Below are 20280 nucleotides of genomic sequence, written 5' to 3'. Positions count from 1 at the left end.
AAAGGCTGCTCTGAACCTAGAACATAGCACGCCCAAAAGCCCTGGGGCCAAAACAACCTTGGCCCTGTCCAGGACCAAAGGGAAGACCACCATGTACGGAAGGTGAGAGGCAGGAAAGGTAGATGACTCATTCAGGAAGGCAAGGCCTTGAGGCCAGCATTCGCCTTCTGGACCGTGGTGAGTTCCGGTGCACAGACTCTGGGTGGGTTGCTCAGTCGTGTTCCTCCGGCTCCCTCAATTGCTGTCCTCTCCTTCCTGCTGTGCCCTGTCCCTGGTCCTCTGGGCAGGACCACACATACCTAACCTTGCGTGCCACTGCAGTAGGAGAGGATGTCTAGAAGGTCTGAAGAAGGGGCGCTGGGGGGCCCTCTTCTTCTCTGGCTAAGCACCTACAGGCTACCGCACACAGCCTCTGCCCATTACTTCTGGCTAAGCAATGCGAGCAGGAAGCTGTATGGTAGGCTTTCGGAAGCTACATAAAAATTAGCTGTTGCCTGCAGGCCCTTTGCCCTCCATCTACGTCCCTTTCTCCACCCTACATCTTGGAATGTGGTCTTGCCCAGTGAGGAGTGTCCTCCTAATGTTGGCAGGGCCTAGAACCGAGTACCCTGCTCAGAGAAGAGTCCATACCGTTAAACACCTGGTTCGCTAAGCAAGAAAGAAAGATGATAAACATTCAACAAAAAAAATGCTTTATTAACAAAATAAACCTTTGTAAATCATAAGGAAAATTAACATAAAATGAGAAACTGGAGTGCAAGCAAGTTATAGAACAAAAAACAAGTTCTGCTAGTCCTTAACAGGAAGAAATGCTACTATATTACACAAACCATTAGCTACTGTAATAGAAGGTTTTTAAAAAAGAAAACAGGAAATTAAATGGAAGTCTGAAAGAGCATAGACAGGAAATATTAGTTTTGAGAGCAATTTGAAGAATTATGTTCAAATACATTTGAAAACTTTGATAAATTGCTTTTTAAAAGAAACTGAATGACCTGACTGATTCAAGAAGGGAAATGAAAATCTAAACAAACCCATACATATAGGTAAAGTTCAGAAAGTTACAGAACACCAGTTAAATACATGGACACAAAATAAATAAGGAGTAGATGATTTTATGGCTACTTTTTTTTAAAGGAACAGCAACTCACTGTGTCCTAGAAGATTGGATTAATTTCCATTGAACAGAAAACCTAAAATGATAGTGGCTAATGCAAGTTCATATCTCTCCCATGTAGACAGTCCAGAAAATGTAGAAAGTCCAGGAAATCCAAAGAATCCAGGGCTGGTATGGCACTCCACAAATTTCCCAGCTTCCTGTTAGCCACACTTCCGCCATCTGTAGAATCTAGGACAGCGTCTAAAGACCCAGCCATCACATCTCAATCATTTATGTTGTTTGTGGCTTGGCTGACTTTACCATGATCTTGCCATTAGTCAACTCAGCCATGATAATTTAGGTTGAACATGGAATGTTCTCTTCAAAATTGACCTAGCCAGAGCTAAGGTCTATTTGATCATAGAAGAATCATAACAGCTTCTGCCAACAATCACGCCAGTGGTAACTATTTGCTGAGATCTTAAACTATTTCAAGATAGCTGGCTTGGCACAGTCTGGGAAATATCAACTTCTTTTCCAGTACCGAGTCCCCCAAGAAAATCTATTATTCTGAATCTCCTTCCCATTTGAAACATACCCCTGTAAGCCAATTTCAACTCCTCTTTCACACGTGACGTGTTATTGCAATGGGCAGAGGTCACCAGGTCTGGAAGGCATCTGTCCTCACTGCATCATCAGAGCTATGCCAGAGGTTGGAAGAGTCACTGTGTTGGCTCTCACAGCTTTTTCTCACAGCTGGTAGAGACAACCGCAATTTCCCTCACTCCCCACCCATGAGTTCCTATGGCATCGAACAAACTGGGAGAACTCAGACCTCCTGACCTCCGGGTCATCCTGCAGGTCACCCAAAAACTCTTGGAAATCAAAGCTCTGAACCCACTGAGGGGCTTGGGGGTTGGAGAAGACAATTCATGATCATTGCTATTATCTGGCTTCCCCAGCTCAAGCTGACCATCTGTGGTATTTTTGCCATTGTTCTATCCATTCATTCAAAGCAGATTTATTATGTAGCCACTAAAAGCCCAGCACTGTTCTGAGTACAGGAAGTGAAGAAAACAGACCAGATTTCTGCCTTCACAGGACTGACATTATATTTTCTATGCTAGTTAAACCAAGAAGGAGATTTTACTTCTTTCCTTACTCATCTGGGGGAGGCAGGAACAAAGGAGAATGTTGATAAACCCGGAAGAAGGGCCGGACAGTATCAGAGAAGGAGGCCTTTGGGAAGGTAAAGATGTGGGATCCAGTGGTCATGTTGTAAAAGGATACAAGTCCGACGTCACAGTCCAGAAAAATCCCCACAACCAGAGGCTGCTCCGCCAGAGAAAGAGAAGTTATGGGACAGGTAAGTGCTAAGTAGCCTTTCTTTTTGCACAGTCTAATGGCCCAGAATCCAGACTGAGGCTGCTGTATCAAACCAACGTCCCTGTAAACACTGTCCAGACAGACACCTAAGTCCCACCCAGTTCCTTCTCCCACATCCACTTCAAAGTAATGTTTTCCTGAAATGAAGCCTTCACAGCCCAAAATACAGGGTAAGATACTAAATCTCTTAGAAGAATTGTCGAGATTCTCCTGGAGGCACCCACGGGTCACTTGTCTCCGATCCTCAGACAGAATGAGCTCCCGATGAGCTGTATCTGGATCCAGAGTCACATTGACTGAAAACAATAAATAAGTAAGTAGATAAATAAATAATTTCTTGTTGTCAGGAGCACAGTTTAATTTAAATAAAACCAGCCTGCCCTCAGATCCGAGCATTGTGTCTTACTAGCCATGACAGCTTAGACAAGTCACTCTCTAAGACTCAGTTTTGTTGTACAGGAAGTAGAAATTATCGTATCTGGCACAAAGAATAGTGGGAGAACTGAATGAGATCATGTATGCTCGCTGCTGAGTAAAATTCCTGGAATAGAGTAAGTGTGCAGTCAGTGGTAATGATAAGAATATCATCTTCATCAGCACCACCGTCTTAGTCACTCAGAGGAGTCAAGGAAAAGAACTAACCAGAGTTGACGTGGTTACTGTCCTCTCCAAAGCCAAAGGGAAGTACTAGAGGAGACCACAGGGCAAAAAGAGGCAGAGTTCAGAGTCCCAAGTCCCTCCCTACCGCCTATCACTTGGAAGGTCTGCCTTCCTCTGCCTCTGGTCACACCCTCCTGCAATTACAGTGCCTTCCACCTGCTCCTGAGGGTCCAGGGACGCACATGATGCTTCCATACCTATTCCCAGCCCTGGCTGCTTCACTGTTCCTTGGTAATGACCCCAGTCTTCACCTCTGTAGGTAATTCCTTTATTAAACGCTATCTGATCCATCCTTATCATGAGCCTGATTCAAAAAAATTTGAAGTTTCAATTGATATTCTCTTAATGATACAGGAAAACCCAAGTTAAGAAATTAAAATGCTTACAGGTTGGCAATACCACTTGAAGGTGAAGATATCAATTGGATTTTAAAGATTTTACCTCAGGAAGTGGAGATGCAATGGGGAGGGGGGTTTGGGGGTAGGAAAAGAATAAACGAAACAAGATGGGATCAGGAGGGAGACAAACCATAAGAGACTCTTAATGTCACAAAACAAACTGAGGGTTGCTGGGGGAGGGGGGTCGAGAGAGGGTGGCTGGGTTATGGACATTGGGGAGGGTATGTGCTATGGTGAGTTCTGTGAAGTGTGTAAACCTGGCGATTCACAGACCTGTACCCCTGGGCCTAATAATACATTATATGTTAATTAAAAATTAAAAAATTAAAAAAAATTTTTACCTCAGATTGCTTATAAGTGACACATACAACAAAAAGACACAGGAAGGTTGACAGTTAAAGGATGGATAATATAGTTAAAGGATGGATATATATAGTTATAGTTATATATAATATAGTTAAAGGATGGATAATATAGCTGTTACAGTATATAATTATATCAAATGATATTAAGTCAAAGTATTATCAAGGATGAAAAGGGTCACCTAACAGAGAAAAATGCATTAATTCACTAGGAAGATATCCTAATTCCAAACAAGCATGCACTGATATTGTAGTCTCAAAATATACTAAGTAAAAATTAGGGAATTACAAGGAGAAAGTGACAATTCTACAACCATCATGAGCTATTTGAACATTCTTTTTCTCCATAATTGATAGATCAAGCAGGCAAAAAAGGAAAGATATAGAAGATCTGAACAACCCAACAAGCCCAATCTAATGAATACATGTAAAGCTCAGCAATTAATAAACACAGAATATGCACTTTTCTCCAGTATAGATGGAATATGTACTAACGGAGTAAAGACTAGTCAGAACGTGAGTCTGAACAAATTCCAGTGACTCTGTATTGCACAGATCATGTTCTCTCACCTCAATTCAATTAGGTTAGAAATCAATTTAAAAAGATCAATAAAAAAATCTTCTCAATATTAGGAAATTTAAATGCTTCTAAATCATAATATGATGATATACAGACTTGAGGAATAATAAAATGCTACATATTAAAAAATTATATAATGAAGCTAGGTGGAATTTTCCAGAACATTTATAACCTTTAAGTACTTATTTTAGAAAAAGAAAAAAAGCTGGAAATTAAGGAGCTTAACTATGCAGGTTAAAATAGGAAAAGAACAGAGAATGGGGCTCCTAGGTGGCTCAGCACGCTGAGTGTCCAACTCTTGATTTTGGCTCAGGTTATGATCTCAGGGTCATGAGATCGAGCTCCACATGGGTCTCCGTGTTCAGTGGGAAGGCTGCCTGACAGGCTCTCTCTCCCTCTCCCATTGCCCTTCCCCCTGCTCAGGTGCTCTCTCAATAAAAAAAAATAAATAATCTTAAAAAAAAAAAAAAAAAAAGAACAGAGAAACCCAAAGAGAACTTTTTTTAAAAAGGAAAATAAGTTTAAACAATAAACCAATGAAATTAAAGAAAATAAGAATGCAATGGAGAGGGAAAAGCCAACCATAGCTTTCATGAAAAGACTAATACGATAGACATACCTCAAAAAAGATTTAGCAAAGGAGAAAAAAAGACAAAACTGGAATGAATATAGAAATTTAAAAATTAAGAGAATTTATGGTAAATTTTATGGTACTAAGAAAGTTGAAAACATCAACAACATGAATAACTTTCTAGAAAAACAGTTTGTAAAATTCATTCAGAAGAAAAAAGAAAACATGAACAGACCTAACATTAAGGAAATATAATAAGGAGTTTAAAATTTACCCACAGATAATAAAACATGCACATACACCAAATAAAAAGGGACCTTGTCAGTTTTTAAAGAAATTCTACCAGTCAAGGGATAATGGTAATCTCATATCAAATCTTTCAAAGAATAGAGAATTACAGCACCCTATAACTTACATAGACACAAAAATGCTAAACAAAATAATGTAGATAATAAGTCAAATTTTACATGTATGTATAATTGTATTTTATACATGCCTACTTTACTTTTTATATATGTATAAATGTATATGTTATATATTTAATGTTTATCATACATATTACATATTTTACAATATATTATGTAACTTATATTATTAATTATACATATTGATTATATAATTGTTATATAATTATTATTTAGTCATCTGATATATATCATTATATACTATATGTCACATGGAATATATTATATCAAAAATAAAATCTCTATATATATCAAATGCTTTAATATATATTATTAGATATATAATATTCTGTGTCTAATTGTATGAAAAGACTGGGATGTTTTTATTACCAACTAGACTGAGAGTCAAAAAGTCAAGGTGAGGAGCCAACATACAACGTTGTCACCAACAGAGCTGGTCGGGTATTAGTCATAGTAATGGGGAAGGAAGGTGTTTGCAGAGGGACACTTACCAGGAAAGCATATGACTCACTTAACCGGGAGGAGGTCTGGTGTGTAAGCAGCCTCTCCTCACATACCTAGCGACTGTCTCCATCATCTCTCCATCATAGTTATCATGCTATCAGAGTATATGCGGGGACAGCTAAACTTTCTTTACTTTCTCAAGTCAGGATTCCTGTTTGCCCAGGGGACTATCTGTTTAACTGCTCTATGCAACTAACCCTTATCAAGCAACATAACTGCAGCACAACAATGATCTTCATGACAAATTAATATTTGGCTATCAAACCTGTATGATATAGACATATCTATCCAAATTTAGCTTTTCCTGATATACTATATATATATATATCAAAATTTAGCTTTTCCTGAGACTGCAACTATGGTTTAACATTAGAAAATAAATTATCATAGTCACCACATAAACAGATTAATGGAGAGAAACCACATGATCCTATCAATGCAACTAACTCATTGATAAATTCAATGCCCATTGATGACGATGGAGCTCTTTGGAAACAAGAGTCACAGACTTTGAAGGAAAATGTGTCTTGAAACCCTATATATCAAAAGATAGAATGAAAATGTAAAATATCATATGTACACCAGAGATACTAGCTATGATAAGTTCCCGTGAGTCAGTAAGAGAAAGAACCCAATAGAAAAATGCTTCAATCAGAGCAAATCATGGGTAAATCACAGAAGAAGGCTAAAAGGTTAATGGACTTACAAAAGGCTAACTTTGCCAGGGATATCATAGAACACAATTTAAGTCCACAATTAGGTACTATTTCAGATCCATCAGATTATCAAAAATTATAAATTATAAGCAAAGAATCAGGGAGATACGAAACGGTCGGCGCTCTTATGTTGTCGGCAGGATATAAACTGACACAATTTCAAGATCGTCAGTATCTAGTCACATTAAATGCGCACCCCTACACAGCAGCATTTTCAGTTTAAGGTATATCCTCAGAGGAAAGCATTCACCGAACACGAGGACCCATGGAGAAGAACGTTCCCCGCGGCATGGTGTGCACCAGCAGCAAACAAAACCAACTAGACATAAACTTCAGCGCCCACGCCACTGAACAATGGATTCGAAAACACAACATATTCATTTTTTTGCCACAATGCAGAGTGAATAAGAGAGTGCGTTCTGAGAGATACCACCTGACGTTCCACTTCTCTGTTGTCTCTCTGTCTTAGCTTCCTCATCTATAAAGTGAAAATGCTTCCTACGGAGAGGACCGTGGCACAAAACAGGTAACATACGTGAAGGTTTCCTCATCTGTCATGGAGGGAGTGCCTGGTATCTGTAAGCTGCTTTTCTTGGTGCTGGTGAGACTGTACGTTGCCACACTGGCCCGCATAATGTGCACTGGGATTAACAAACCCAGCAAGCCCAGGGCTGGATGTGCGCCCTACAAGAATGAAAACGCAAGGATGGAAGGTTGCATGGCCCACGCTGTTACTGCAGCAACGTTGTGATCTCCAAGTGCTGGAAGCAGCCCGAAGCTCCAATGGTAGGGCTATGGTTACACATAATTATGATCTACTCATGGAATATTGGTTTTTGAAAGCAACAAGTGACATTCTATATACTAAATGTTTGTTTAAAAAAATAAAATAAAAAACAGAAAAAGACATAGATCTTGTAACCTGGAGAAGTAGGATTGGAGAAGTGTAGGGGAAACCTTGAATTTTTCTTCGTATCTATATAGTTTGATTATAATTTATTTGTATTACTTTTGAAACAAGAAAAGTTTTAATATAAGCGTTCTAAAAAAGAAAGGGGATTATCTAGTAAAAAGATGAGGTCGTTTTAGAAAGAGACTGACTTGCACAATTTTGTAATCCTGTAAAAGCTAAGAGTAGGCAAATCAGCTCAGTGATCTGGATGTGATTTGCATGGAGTCCTGTTTTTTCCTTTCCTGAATCTCTTTACAGGATCAAATACAGAGCTGCTTTGTTTTGTAGCTGTTCTTATTGTTGTTCGTTGCTAACTTGAGGGGAAAACAAATACAGGTCCATAATCGTCATCTGAACTCCCTGGGGCCAAATGCATTTTGGACTTAGAATTTTTTGTCAGTGTTGTTCTACCTCTGTTAAAAATGCAGTTGGTATTTTGAAAAGGATTGCCTTAAATCTGTAGCTTGTTTTGGATACTATAGACATTTTAACAATATTTGGTCTTCCAATCCATGAGCCTGGAATATCTTTCCATTTGTTAGTATTGTCTTCAATGTCTGTCATCAGTGTTTTACGGTTTTCCGAGTACAGATTTTTCACCTCCTTCGTTAAATTTATTCCTAGGTATTTTATTACTTTTGGTGCAATTGTAAATGGGATTATTTCCTTAATTTCTCTTTCTGCTACTTCATTATTAGTGTAGAAAAATGCAACAGATTTCTGTATATTGATTTTGTATCCTGCATCTTTACTAAATTTAGTTCTAGTAGTTCTAGTAGTTTTTTGGTGGTGTCTGTAGGGTTTTCCATATAAGGTATCATGTTATCTACAAATAGTGAAAGTCTCACTTCTTCCTTAATCGATTTGGATGCCTTTTATTTATTTCTCTTGTTTGATTGCTGTGGCTACTACTTATGGTATCTGAATAACAGTGGGGAGAGTGGACATCCTTGTCTTGTTCCTGACCGTAGGTGTAAAGTTCTCTTTTTCCCCATTGAGTAGCATGTTAGTGATGGGTTTTTCATATATGGCCTTTATTATGTTGAGGTATGTTCCCTCTAAACCTACTTTGTTGAGGTTTGTTATCATGAATAGATATTATAATTTGTCAAATGCTTTTTCTGCATCTATTGAAATGATCATATGGTTTTTTACCCTTTCTCTGTTGTTGTGATGTATCACATTCTTGATTTTCCAATATTGATCCATTTTTGCACCCCAGAAATAAATCCCACTTGGTCATAGCAAATGATTTTTTTTTTTTAATGTATTGTTAGATTTGGTTTGGCCTTCCCAGAGTCCCTGCCTTCTGATATTCATACTCTTATGCAATTCCTTCCAACTGAGTGTGGGCAGGACCTGTGAATTGCCTCTGACCAAGAGAATATGGCAAAAATGATGGGATGTGACTCCAAAGATTATATTTCATTATATGGGACTCCATCTTTCTAAAAGACATGCTCTAGAGACATTCTCTTGAGTTCACTTTGAAGAAGTAACTGGCCATGTTGAGAAGCCATGTGCAAGTGGTTGAGGGGTACCTTCTAGAAGCTGAGGGCAGCTTCCAGCAAACAGCTGACAAAAAGCCAGGGCCCTATGCCCCGTAATAAAAAAGAAATGAATTCTGCCAACAACCTGGGTGAGCTCAGAAGAGAATCCTTCCCCCCAGCCTGGCCAACACCTTAATATGCAGCTTTGCGAAACCTTCAACAAAGGACCAACTAAGCTGTGCCCAGATTTCTGACCCAAAAATTCATGAGATAATATGTGTGTGTTGTTTTAAGCTATTAAATCTGTTCACTGGAAGAGATAATACAGTCTTCGAATCATTTTAGGTTAAGTCTGATTTTGTAGTCAAACAAATTTTAAAAAGCTTTCAGTTTTCAGAGCTTTTTAAATTTTGTAATTATAAATAACATATTGCAGAAATATAGAAAGCACAGATTAATAGAATCAATAATTCAGGAAGCTCAGGCTTCGGAATTGGTAAAATTCAGTTTTCATTATGGTTCTAATATTTACCATCTGTGTTGTCTGGGTCAAGGTCCTGAAACCATCTGAATCAAAGCCCATAAAGTTCACTGATCTTTCTTACATTGCTCTGAGAGTTGACTAAAATATTAACCACAAACACTATGTCCCAGACACTGCACTAAGCACTTTACACATGTCGACACACTTACTTTTCATGACAACCCAATGAAGCAGGGATTGTCCATATCTTCATTTTTTAGCTGGGGAAACCGAGGAAGTTATGTGCCTGGGGTGACACAGCTAATACATGGGGATCAGAGATGCGAAAGGTCCGCACAGATAACCAGTACGCTGTGTCCTGTCTAAGCACTAGAGCCTGCTAACAAGGGGAGGGCAAGACAGTGCCACTGAAAATCACTAAACGACCTCTCTGGCTGTGAGGCTGCCCAGGGGCAGGCGGTGAACGTGGCTGTGACTTAAAGTCCCTTCTATCCATAGCATTTAGAGTTTCTTCACATACCTTGATAGCTCCTTAACATTTTCTTCACATCAAAATAAAGCTCAGAAACACTGCACACGGCATGAAGCTCCAGAGAGTGGGCGTCTGGTCTCTCCAACGTCATAGCCCAACTTCTAGAATAAGCAGAGGCCAAGGACTTCTTCAGTGATACAGCCCATTCACCTTTACGTACCCATGCCCCTTCCCTTGTGCATTCATATAGGACTTACCTGCGCAAAGTGTCTTTCACATCCTACAGAGAAACACAGACAAAAGGTAAGTGGAAACATCAGTATTTCGTGAGGCTTGGCACATGGGGCTGTTCTCTATACATGCTCTTTCCAAAGAAGTGAAGAGAGTGACTCTAGCCTTAAATACTGACGGACACTCGGGCAGAACGATTCCCATCCCAGCCGTCTGGGATATTCGGCATGGCAGGATGCGCACCAGCCTCTGAGTCTGCTGTCTTCCGGCTGAGATCTGTGGGCAGCTATGGTGTCTGCAATCCCAGCCTGTGGGATGCTTCAGGAAAGGCCTAGGAGCTTTGCCCATGCTTCCTCTGGCAAGACTTGCTTTCAGTGACCTAACTCCTTTCAGAGTGAGCCCACATCGCCTATCACTAAGGGTCCTTAGCGGTGAATCCGTGCACGGCCCCCGAGAATGGCCCACGAAGATGGTGGCAGCGGGTGTCCCCCGGCAGTACAGCAGTCATGCTATCATCTCCCATTTACAGTGTCACCTGAGTCCTACTGGAAGGAACTAGAACTAATAGCTCCAGGCATAGTTTATCTTAATAGGGTAGATCTTTCATACAGCTGAAAGGCGGCCCCACAGAGCTGTGGAGGGCTCTACAAGCGAATTAGGGAAAATACTGTCCCTCGTGTCTGCTGTCCCACTCTATGACCCACCAGTCAGCTGGTGGAGTGCTTCGGGAGGCAGTCTGACAGTCAGGGTTCTGTGCACACGGATCAGAGGCAAATGGTAGCAAAAGTTACCCCATGATTCCCTTTAGCCAAGGACCCCACCATATCCATCAGAAGGGCTATATTTTTTCGAGTCACAGAAACAGATTTTTGTGATTCACTACAGACTAGCAAAGGCCACCCAACGCTGAGGTATACCTCAAAGAAACAGTTCTTTCAATTCCCCATGCCCATGTGCCACTTTTGAGTGAGGGAGGCAGGCCTCACCAATCTGCCCGCGTTCCCTCCCCCTTCTTCTTCTCTTAATAGCTCAAGGGTTCCTTCCCCCGAAGGCTCAGCCTCACCTGCAGCAACTTCTGGGCTGAGCTCTGACATTTCTCCTCTAGTTCCAGGATGTGACTCCTGAGTTCTTGGCTCTTCTGTTCCAGAGTGGCCTCGTTCTCTCTCAGTCTCTTCAGAGTCTGCTCTTTCTCTTTCTCCAGCCTCCACAGATGAGACTTCTCCTCTTCTTGTAGAAAGCTCTGAAGATTTTTAAAGTCAGACTGGATTTTTTGTTTCTCAATCTCTATCTTCTCCTAGAATCAAGAGAGTATGCTCAGAAGGTAGAAACAAGCCGAACGTCCATCGATGAATGAATTGGTAAAATATGGCATACAGATAGTGACGTACTATGAAGACTTAAAAAGGAATGAAATTCTGACGTACGCTATGACGTGGATGAATCTTGAAGACATTATGCCAAGTGAAGTAAACCAGAAACAAAAGGACAAATACTATATGATTCCACTTATATGGGCTACTTATGCTAGCCAAATTCGTAGAGACAGAAAGTGGAACAGGGTTACCAGAAGTTGAGAGGAGAAAGGAATGGGGAGTTAGTGTTTATCGGGTACAGAGTTTTAGCTTGGGATGATGAAAAAGTTCCGGAGTTCAGTTTCCACTATTAGTTCCCACTCATTGACAGTGGTGATAAAGCACTTAACACCAATGAACTGCAGGCTTACAAACGATTAAAATGGAAAATTTTATGTTACGTGTATTTTTTTTTTAAGATTTTATTTTTTATTTGTCAGAGAGAGAGAGAGAGAGAGAGAGGGAGAGAGGGATCACAGGAAGACAGAGAGGCAGGCAGAGTCAGAGGGAGAAGCAGGCTCCCCGCTGAGCAAGGAGCCCGATGTGGGACTCGATCCCAGGACGCTGGGATCATGACCTGAGCCGAAGGCAGCTGCTTAACCAACTGAGCCACCCAGGCGTCCCTATGTTACGTGCATTTTAACACACACACAAGAATGTTTTCTCAGCCATCGGAGCTGGAAGAATGTCACAGATTGCCTGCCGCGGAGTCATGCCTAGGAGGCAAGCACTCAGATGTGGGAGAGTTGTCATGATTCTCCACAAGTCACCTGACTGATGTCCTTCTTCTTCAGCCAAGATGCAGGAAGAAGGAGGGGCAGCGGCGCCAGATAATTTAATCACGGAACTAGAGCTGAGGTCAAACACTTTATCAGTAACAAAGGAAGAAAACTGAATTTTTATTTGGGAGGTAAGGAGGTATTTCTTTTTTCTTCTTCTTCTTTTTTTTGTTAAAGATTTTATTTATTTATTTGACAGAGAGATCACAAGTAGGCAGAGAGGCAGGCAGAGAGAGAGGGGGAAGCAGGCTCCCTGCTGAGCAGAGATCCCGATGTGGGGCTCGATCCCAGGACCCTGAGATCGCGACTCGAGGCAAAGGCAGAGGCTTTAACCCACTGAGCCACCTAGGTGCCCTGGTAAGGAGGTATTTCTGAGTGTGAGGGAATTTCTGGAAGCAACAGCTTGTAATAAACATCATGGAGATTGGACTCAAAAAAACAGGCTACTAGGGAAGTCCATGGTTTCAGCAAAAGGAGGTCTGGGTGGCAGGCTTTTATCATAGTTAACTGAGAAATATTCACCACCAGTCTGGGGTCCAAGTAATCATCTTCACGTGTAAAAGTGACAGAAGCCAAGGGATATAAGTCTTTTGGGGTCAGGCTTTCAAATTTGGGAGATAGAGAATTGCAATTTCCACTAGTGCTTCCCCAACTCAGACAGTGTTTTGATAACTGAGAGGATGTGCTAGAAGGGTCATGGATGGGGTTTCTGTATATATTAGCTATAATCAAGATCCGACCCACGGCCCAAGATCCCAGAAATGAGGGAAGTGACAGCATCCTCGGGGAGTTTAGCATCCACCCACAAAGGATCAGGGCAGAGGAAGGAAGAGACCCCTGAGAGAGGCAAGATGGTCCATCAGCCTGAGGCATTTGGCTACAAGTTGATGGGTTACATAAATATTTCCAGAAAGGAATGCATCTCTGATCATGGGGAACTAGTCAGCCATGGGATCATCTTAGAGACTCTGAGTCTGCTGTTGAAGTGTATCGGTTCTTGCAAAGTTGTGACCCTCTTTATAAATCAGATAGACCTCTCTTGCCAGCCTCATGAGCTTGACGACTACGAGTCTCAACCTGGAGTGATTCTATTTCCTTAATGTTCACAAAGATTGACTTCTGAACCTGCAAGGCTGAGAGCCACCGCCCGCACTGTGGTAAGTGTGCCGAAGTAATAAAGTTAAGGCCTTCAAACCAGGAAGGCACTTTGAGGTATTTCAAATTTGAAGCCTGGTCAATGATGGCTCTAACTAAAACAGACATACCAATTCTGCTTCCCCTAAGGTATCAGGAATCCTAGCCAATTACTATTGAAAAGTTGAAGGGATTGGAAATAAATTTTCACAGATGTAGACAACTAGGGGTATTTAAAAAAAAAAAAAAGTTTTCTTTTTGGGGTTTCATCTGGTCTGGTTTACTAAAAATAAATTATCATTGTGTTTTGCCAACCATCCCCCATGCCTGCACTCTAGGGTAGAAAAGAGCTTGAGATCAATAAACGCAAATTCTTACATTCCATTCACTTATCTGCTTTGTTGTGAACAACTTCAGTTTCATACATTCCTCTTCTAGTTGCCTCAAATTTGTCACAGCATTCTGAAGCTTCTCCTGAAGGAAAAATGGGGTGAATAAAGTCCATTCAATTAGTAACTCTCCATTAGGCACATTAAGGGGAACCCCAGGCCTCCAAGACTCTTAGAATAACCCCGAATACACACTGAGTCATTACAGTAGTTTAGGAAGCGTGCCGAAGGCTGTATGGGCAATCACAGATTTGATTCCCTTGGCAGCACAGAGCAATCGGTAGGATTCTTAACACCATTTCTGGGCAGTAGAAACTGAGGCTTAGAAAGAGGTTAAATAACTTGCCCGAATGCTATAACCCCCTCATAGATAGTTCTGAGTGGCTGCTGAGCTGAGCTGCGGTTCCAACCTCGTCTGCTACCCCAGAGCCTAAGCCATATCCACTACGGTCTTGCCAGGGAAACACTTCACGCAGAACATCTCATCATCATCTACAAGAACATTTTATAAACTAATGTGCTGAACCAAACATAACCAATGCCAGGGTGAGGCACAGGGAACTCTGAATGTGTTATGTTCAGTTGGGAAGGGAAGACCAGGATGTCAGCTAAAGCCAAATGCAGAAGGGGAGCTCTGCTATCTTTGAGGAGTGGTAATTCGTGAAGCCAATCTAAAATGATTTTGTATCTATATCAAGTTTTGGGGTTATTTTTCAAAACAGTTTCTCACATTTCCATGGAAAGGAATTTGAAGCTGACCTAAATTGCTGCTTGTGATCACTTCTAAAAGATCAGCTCCTGTCTTCTGTAAATCCAGTGAGCACGCTCGATAATTCTTGAGTACTCTCGAGAAAGGGCTCTATGAGACTTGTCAAAGACTGTATTGCCATTGCGATCCGGGGGACCCAGAACCTCACTACAAGCCTACCTTCACCTCATGGGGGCAGGAACAAGGAGCCCCACACTGGGGACATTTTCTTCAAATCTAGGCAGGACAGGGAGAGAATAAGGTAGCAGGACTGTGCCCTTTCTTCATTCCCTAGAGCAAAGGCCAGCCTTCTTTACTGCTTCCGAGTGAGAAACACGAGTTGCCCCAAACCTCTCCCTCCACTTCATCCTCCATGAACTATCATTTTCCAATTCTTTAGCTCCCCTTCCTGAATCTTGCTTGAAACTACCCCTTCCCCCTTCTTACAGGAATAAGCTGAATTTTACTCCTGGATACACCTTTCACTTTCAGTAAAAGGCCAGAATGCCCTCTTCGATGTCAACCTGATCCTTCAATCTGCAAATAAAACCCCCCAGTGGGCAGTACCACTCTGGGCTACAATTTGGACTCTGAGTTAACACCACAGTTCCGGGCCAACCTCCTTTCCGAGGCCATCTGGCTTTCCACACACCCCCCGCCCTGGCTATGCCCTCGCACCTATGGTCTCCTCTGCCTGGAACGCCTTCTCCTCTCCGGGCCTCTACCTGTGGTTGACTGTTCCGTGCTCAGAGGAAAGGCTGCTCAGACCCACTCCCTGTCCCTTGGTGACCCTCCTCCCCACCCAACCAGCTGATTCCACGTGGCCTCTTTTACTGATCTGTCTTCCCCACTGGACTGTAGGCTATCTAAAAGGCGGTATGTCTTTGTCTCCTGTGTTTCCAAAGTGCATCATATGGTCTCGCCCACTGTTAAAATGACATACATGGGGCGAAGCAATAACACACGCAGGTGTGCGTCCGAGCACGTGGCAATCCGGAGCAGGGAGACGTCCACCGTAGCAAGCAAGAAGGGAGGGGGGGCAAGAATGGGACCCCCCTGTTGAAGGTCAGGATGGACGGTCAGGACTTGACTCAAGTGAGGACCCACAATACACTATTTCTCGTATCACGAAAGACGTGACATGAAGGGTGACACGATGACAGCTGTCTCAGAATCGTCGTCTCAGGTTATTGGCTAAATAACCTCGGTCCCCAGGGAGCAGCATGGGCGCGGCACCTGCCAAAGTCTGCCCACCCACACGCTCACCTTGTAGTCCTGGCATACGTCCTCGATGAGCGCGGTGTGGTGCCCTTTGTGCCGCGGTGACCGCTCGCAGCGCCAGCAGATGAGCTGGCTCTCGTCTTCGCAGAACAGGTGGAGGTGCTCTCCGTGCTCCTCACATGACATCTCGTGCTCCATCTCCTTGATGGCTTCGATGAGACTCCCCAGCTGCTTGTTGGGCCGGAGGCTGGCCAGGCGAAACGGAGCCCGGCAGTGGGGGCAGGGGAACATATTGGACGATGTGTCCGCAGGGCCTTGGTTCTCAAGGAAGTTGATGATGCACTGATTGCAGTAGCTGTGTCCACAGCTGATGCTCACAGGCTCAGACATTAGGGACAGGCAGATGGCACACGTGGCTTCCTCCTTCATCTTCTTGGTGGCTGAGGCCATGGCTTTTTCTGACAAGATCCAATACGGGATCTAGAGGCAGGGATGAAAATCCACAGGGATGGAAATACACCTCACCTGAGCCTCCCAGCCAGGCACTGCATGGGAGGCCACCGGCTCCACAGGTCCTAGTCTTCTCTCTAGAGAGATGAGATGGACTGGGATTAAGATGGTACATACAATGAGGCTGTGTTGTGGAAAACGGCGGTCACGATCCCATGTGGCCGCTTATATTTAAATTAATTAAAATTAAATAAAACTTAAAATTCAGCTTCTCAGTCCCGCTAGCCATGTGCTGGGGCCACGGAGGCTCCATGATGGCCCATCTGCAACGCTCCACGGGTGCACAAAGTTTTCTCAGACCCAGCACTGACAGAGACAGAGAGCAAGGAAGGCTTCCTCAGCAAAGCTGGAGCAAGACAGAACTCAGTGAGGGAGTGCGAACTCCTGCTCTAACGAACGTCAAGAATCCTTACACCTGAACTGTTTCTTCCGACCGGTAGCAACCCTGGAGTAACTGGGTGGCCATCAAGGATTCCCCTGAGGTCGTCAAATGTGACTCTGCGGGAACCCCACTGCCTCTCTCTCTGCCCCCACTCCCACCCCACGGGGGACAAAAGGCACCGGGTTAATAATGTCTCAACGGAGCCCCAATAACGAAAGTAAATTAGGCGACCGGAAGAACCAATGTTGTCTTTGCTGTTGTCCTTTCAGTCCTGAGGGAAAGATCTGGAAAGAGTTGGGAAAAGAAGGGTTGTCCCCAGGAACAGCGCTCCTGCAGAATGAGGGAGGGGACCGGCTCCCCTCCGGGCCAGGGCGTGGTTCTCGGGGTGGGGGGTTTGCAGAAGTCAGGGTGTGGGGGAGGCCGCGACCCGGGGGTGTTCCGGGGGCTCGGCCTCTTGGTGTCCAGCGGCGAGGACCCGACGACGGGTGACAGGGAGGCCTGACCTGAGGCACCCACTGCGGCTGGCAGCGGCTTGGGGAACCTCGTCCTGTCCCCCGCTGCCCAGCCCCGCGCCTTGGCGGGCAGGGGCGCCGAGGTCCGAGGAGCAGCCTCTGCACGGACAGGGCCAGACACGAAATCGGGGCTTCGGCTCCAGCGGCAAGGCGGCTGCCGGCATCTGAGAGGCAGGGCCGGTCTCTCGCAGTCACGGCGGATTTCCTCCGGGGACCTCCCTTCCCCGGCAGGCGGCTTCTCCCCCGGACCACAGCCGGCTCCCCGGCGCCGAGTGCGGCGCTTCCCTCCGGAGGCCCCGAGCATGCGGGGCGGGCGCCCTCCCTCACCGCGCAGCCCACGGCTCCCCAGGCCCGGCGGGCGCTCCGCGGGCGCAGGAGCCCGACAGCCGCCGGGAACGCGGGCAGGGTCCTGGCGGCGCGGGCACCCGCACACGGACCCCCCACGCTGCCCCCCACCCCCGCGCGCATCTCCGCCCCCCGCCCGGACGCGCGCGCCCACCACCCTCCCCCGCGCCGCCCGCCACGTACTCGCCTCCGCCGCCGCCGCCCGAGGCCCGGCCGCCCGCGAACTTAGAAGCGAAACTGCTGTGGGAGGCGGGCCGCGAGCGCCCGGAAGGCGGTCTGAGGAGACGCCCGCGAGCGCCCGGGGGGAGGCGCCAGCTTCGCGCTCAGCTCGACTGGGGTTAGGGGAGACGGCGGGAGAGAAGACCCTTCTTTCCCAGCCGTGAAGAGACGCGAGAGATGAATCACCCCGTCCGCCATTTGCGACCTGAGCGAGCGCGTCTCGAATCGGGAAGCCCGCAGAGGGTCCAGATCTTTCTCCTTCTGCCGCCGACCCCCTTGGGGATCCGTAGCCTTTGGGGCCCATGTTGGTGGTGTTCTTAGGTCGCGCGCGGTGGTCCAACAGCTGAAGGGCGTGGGAGAAGGGGTGGTGGCCGGAGCGGCGTTCCGGGGGTCCCGCAGCCGGCCCACGCCGGTCCCACTTCTCTGCCCCTCGCTGTGTCTCCTTCCCCTCCGAGGGTGCGGAGAGCGCGCTTCTCCACGGCCCGACGCGCGGCCCAGCACTGCAAACGGGAGCCCGCCGCGGTCCGGCTGCGAGTGGCCTCAGCGGGGGCCGTCACGGGGCCTGCACAATGGAGGGCCGGCTATGGGGCCGGGGACTTCGCCCAGATAGGCTCCTGCCGGTCCCACACCGGGGGACACGTTCCTCTCTTCCCTTCCCAGACAGGGTTCTCTCTTCACTGTGCTCCCCGGGCTGCTCACAGAGACCCCGCCGCTCTGCAGCCCAGTGGCTCATCGTGTCCCGCCGGCACATGGGGTGGTGGCAGGCCCTGCGCCCAGCACAGGACGTAGCTTCTCCCGAGGCAACCAGCGCACAGACGAAAACCCAGAATGAGGCCCTGACCCCATGATGCATCCTCGCAGATCCCCATGACTTTCACTGTCGTGGATGTGACGGTGGACCCAGGCAGAGCTCCTCCCAAACCTGTCTGGTCAAAGCATCAGGCAAAGGAAGCCAGTGGATGCCGAAAAGAAAGCGAACTGCCACTGCTACAGACAACAGCAAGAGAAAAGCAGCGACCTCACGACAGGTCTGTCTTGCCAGGGCCGCCGCACCTTGCATCCGTTTCCTGTTGCGTGAAGGAGGCACTCGTTCCTGCAGAGAGCTGCACGCAGTGTTGAAGAGGAGGGGATGCAGATGAGCCTTCAGAGATATGTCCCCCAAATATGGGCCCAGAGAGACCCATAGGAGCTGCCGCAAGGGGAAATGCCTTCCCCAATGAGTGAGGCTAAGCTCAGCCCTGTGAGTCTGGGAAGCAGGAACAGGAGGTGGGGCACCGCAGTCTGGAAAAGCATGCACGCTGGGCCTTCCCTCTCTGGGGAATGGCTGTCCTTCAGGGTAACCCCTGGGTGCCCTCCCTCAACTCCTGCAGGGCTCCCTTCTCTACCAGGCTTACTCCGACCACCTATTTATAGTTACACCCCTCCCCATCTGGGATCCCTCTTACAGTCTCTATTTTAAGCAACTGACTCTTGGTTTTGGTTTAGGTCCTTATCCCAGGGTTGTGAGACTGAGCCCCACATCAGGCTCCACCCTCGGTGGGGAGTCTCCCTGAGAGTCTCTCTTCCTCTCCCTGCCCCTCCTGCTTGTGCTTTCTCCTCTCTCTCTCTCTGTCTCTCTCAAATAAATAAATAAATCTTTAAAAAAAAGATCCCTTTAAGCTTATTAACTTGTATTATGGCCCAGAATGTGGTCTATCACAATGAATATAACCATGTAAACTTGAAAAGAACATAGGTGCAGATGTTCAATATAATGTTTTATAAGTGTCAGTTCATTCCAGGTGATGGATATGGTTTTTCAGATCTCCTATGTCTTTACTGATATTTTATCTAGTTATTCCATCATTATTGAAAGAAGAGTATCAAAATCTCCAGCTGTGATGGTAGAATCCTTTACTTTCCTTTTAATTCTTTCCATTTTTTACTCCACGTATCCTGGAGCTCTGGTGTTAAGCTCATACACATTTATGATCGTTACATTATCCTGCTGAACTGACCCTTTACCAATACAAAATATCACTCTATCTCTGCAAATACTCTCTGTCATGAATATAGACGCTTGGTCTTTTTATGCTTACTGTTTACATAGTACCTTTTTTCTACACATTTATTTTAAACTTATCTGTTTTGTTATATTTCAAATGTTTCTCTTCTAGGGGCGCCTGGATGGCTCAGTGGGTTAGGCCGCTGCCTTCAGCTCAGGTCATGATCTCAGGGTCCTGGGATCCAGTCCCGCGTCGGGCTCTTTGCTCAGCAGGAAGCCTGCTTCCCTTCCTCTCTCTCTATCTGCCTCTCTGCCTACTTGTGATCTCTCTCTGTCAATTAAATAAATAAAATCTTTATAAAAAAAATAAAAAAT

At 45.3% G+C, this 20280-nt stretch overlaps 1 protein-coding gene across 1 annotated transcript; it reads right to left on the bottom strand.

The window, feature by feature from the left end:
• Nucleotides 1-682: 682 nt before the first annotated feature.
• Nucleotides 683-19388, bottom strand: TRIM38 (tripartite motif containing 38). The gene is made up of 7 exons (XM_046005447.1): nt 17886-19388; nt 15999-16540; nt 13974-14069; nt 11394-11624; nt 10357-10379; nt 10148-10260; nt 683-2781 (listed from the first exon to the last, which is right to left on the bottom strand). Exons 2-7 carry the CDS (start codon nt 16401-16403, stop codon nt 2258-2260), a joined length of 1392 nt encoding a protein of 463 aa, XP_045861403.1. The 5' UTR covers nt 16404-16540; nt 17886-19388; the 3' UTR covers nt 683-2257.
• Between the last annotated feature and the right edge of the window lie 892 nt (nt 19389-20280).

This window comes from Meles meles, chromosome 5 (assembly GCF_922984935.1).
Source record: "Meles meles chromosome 5, mMelMel3.1 paternal haplotype, whole genome shotgun sequence".
Classification (NCBI taxonomy): Eukaryota; Metazoa; Chordata; class Mammalia; order Carnivora; family Mustelidae; genus Meles; species Meles meles.
Note: the sequence above shows the minus strand (reverse complement) of the source record. Positions and strands in the feature narration are given on the sequence as shown.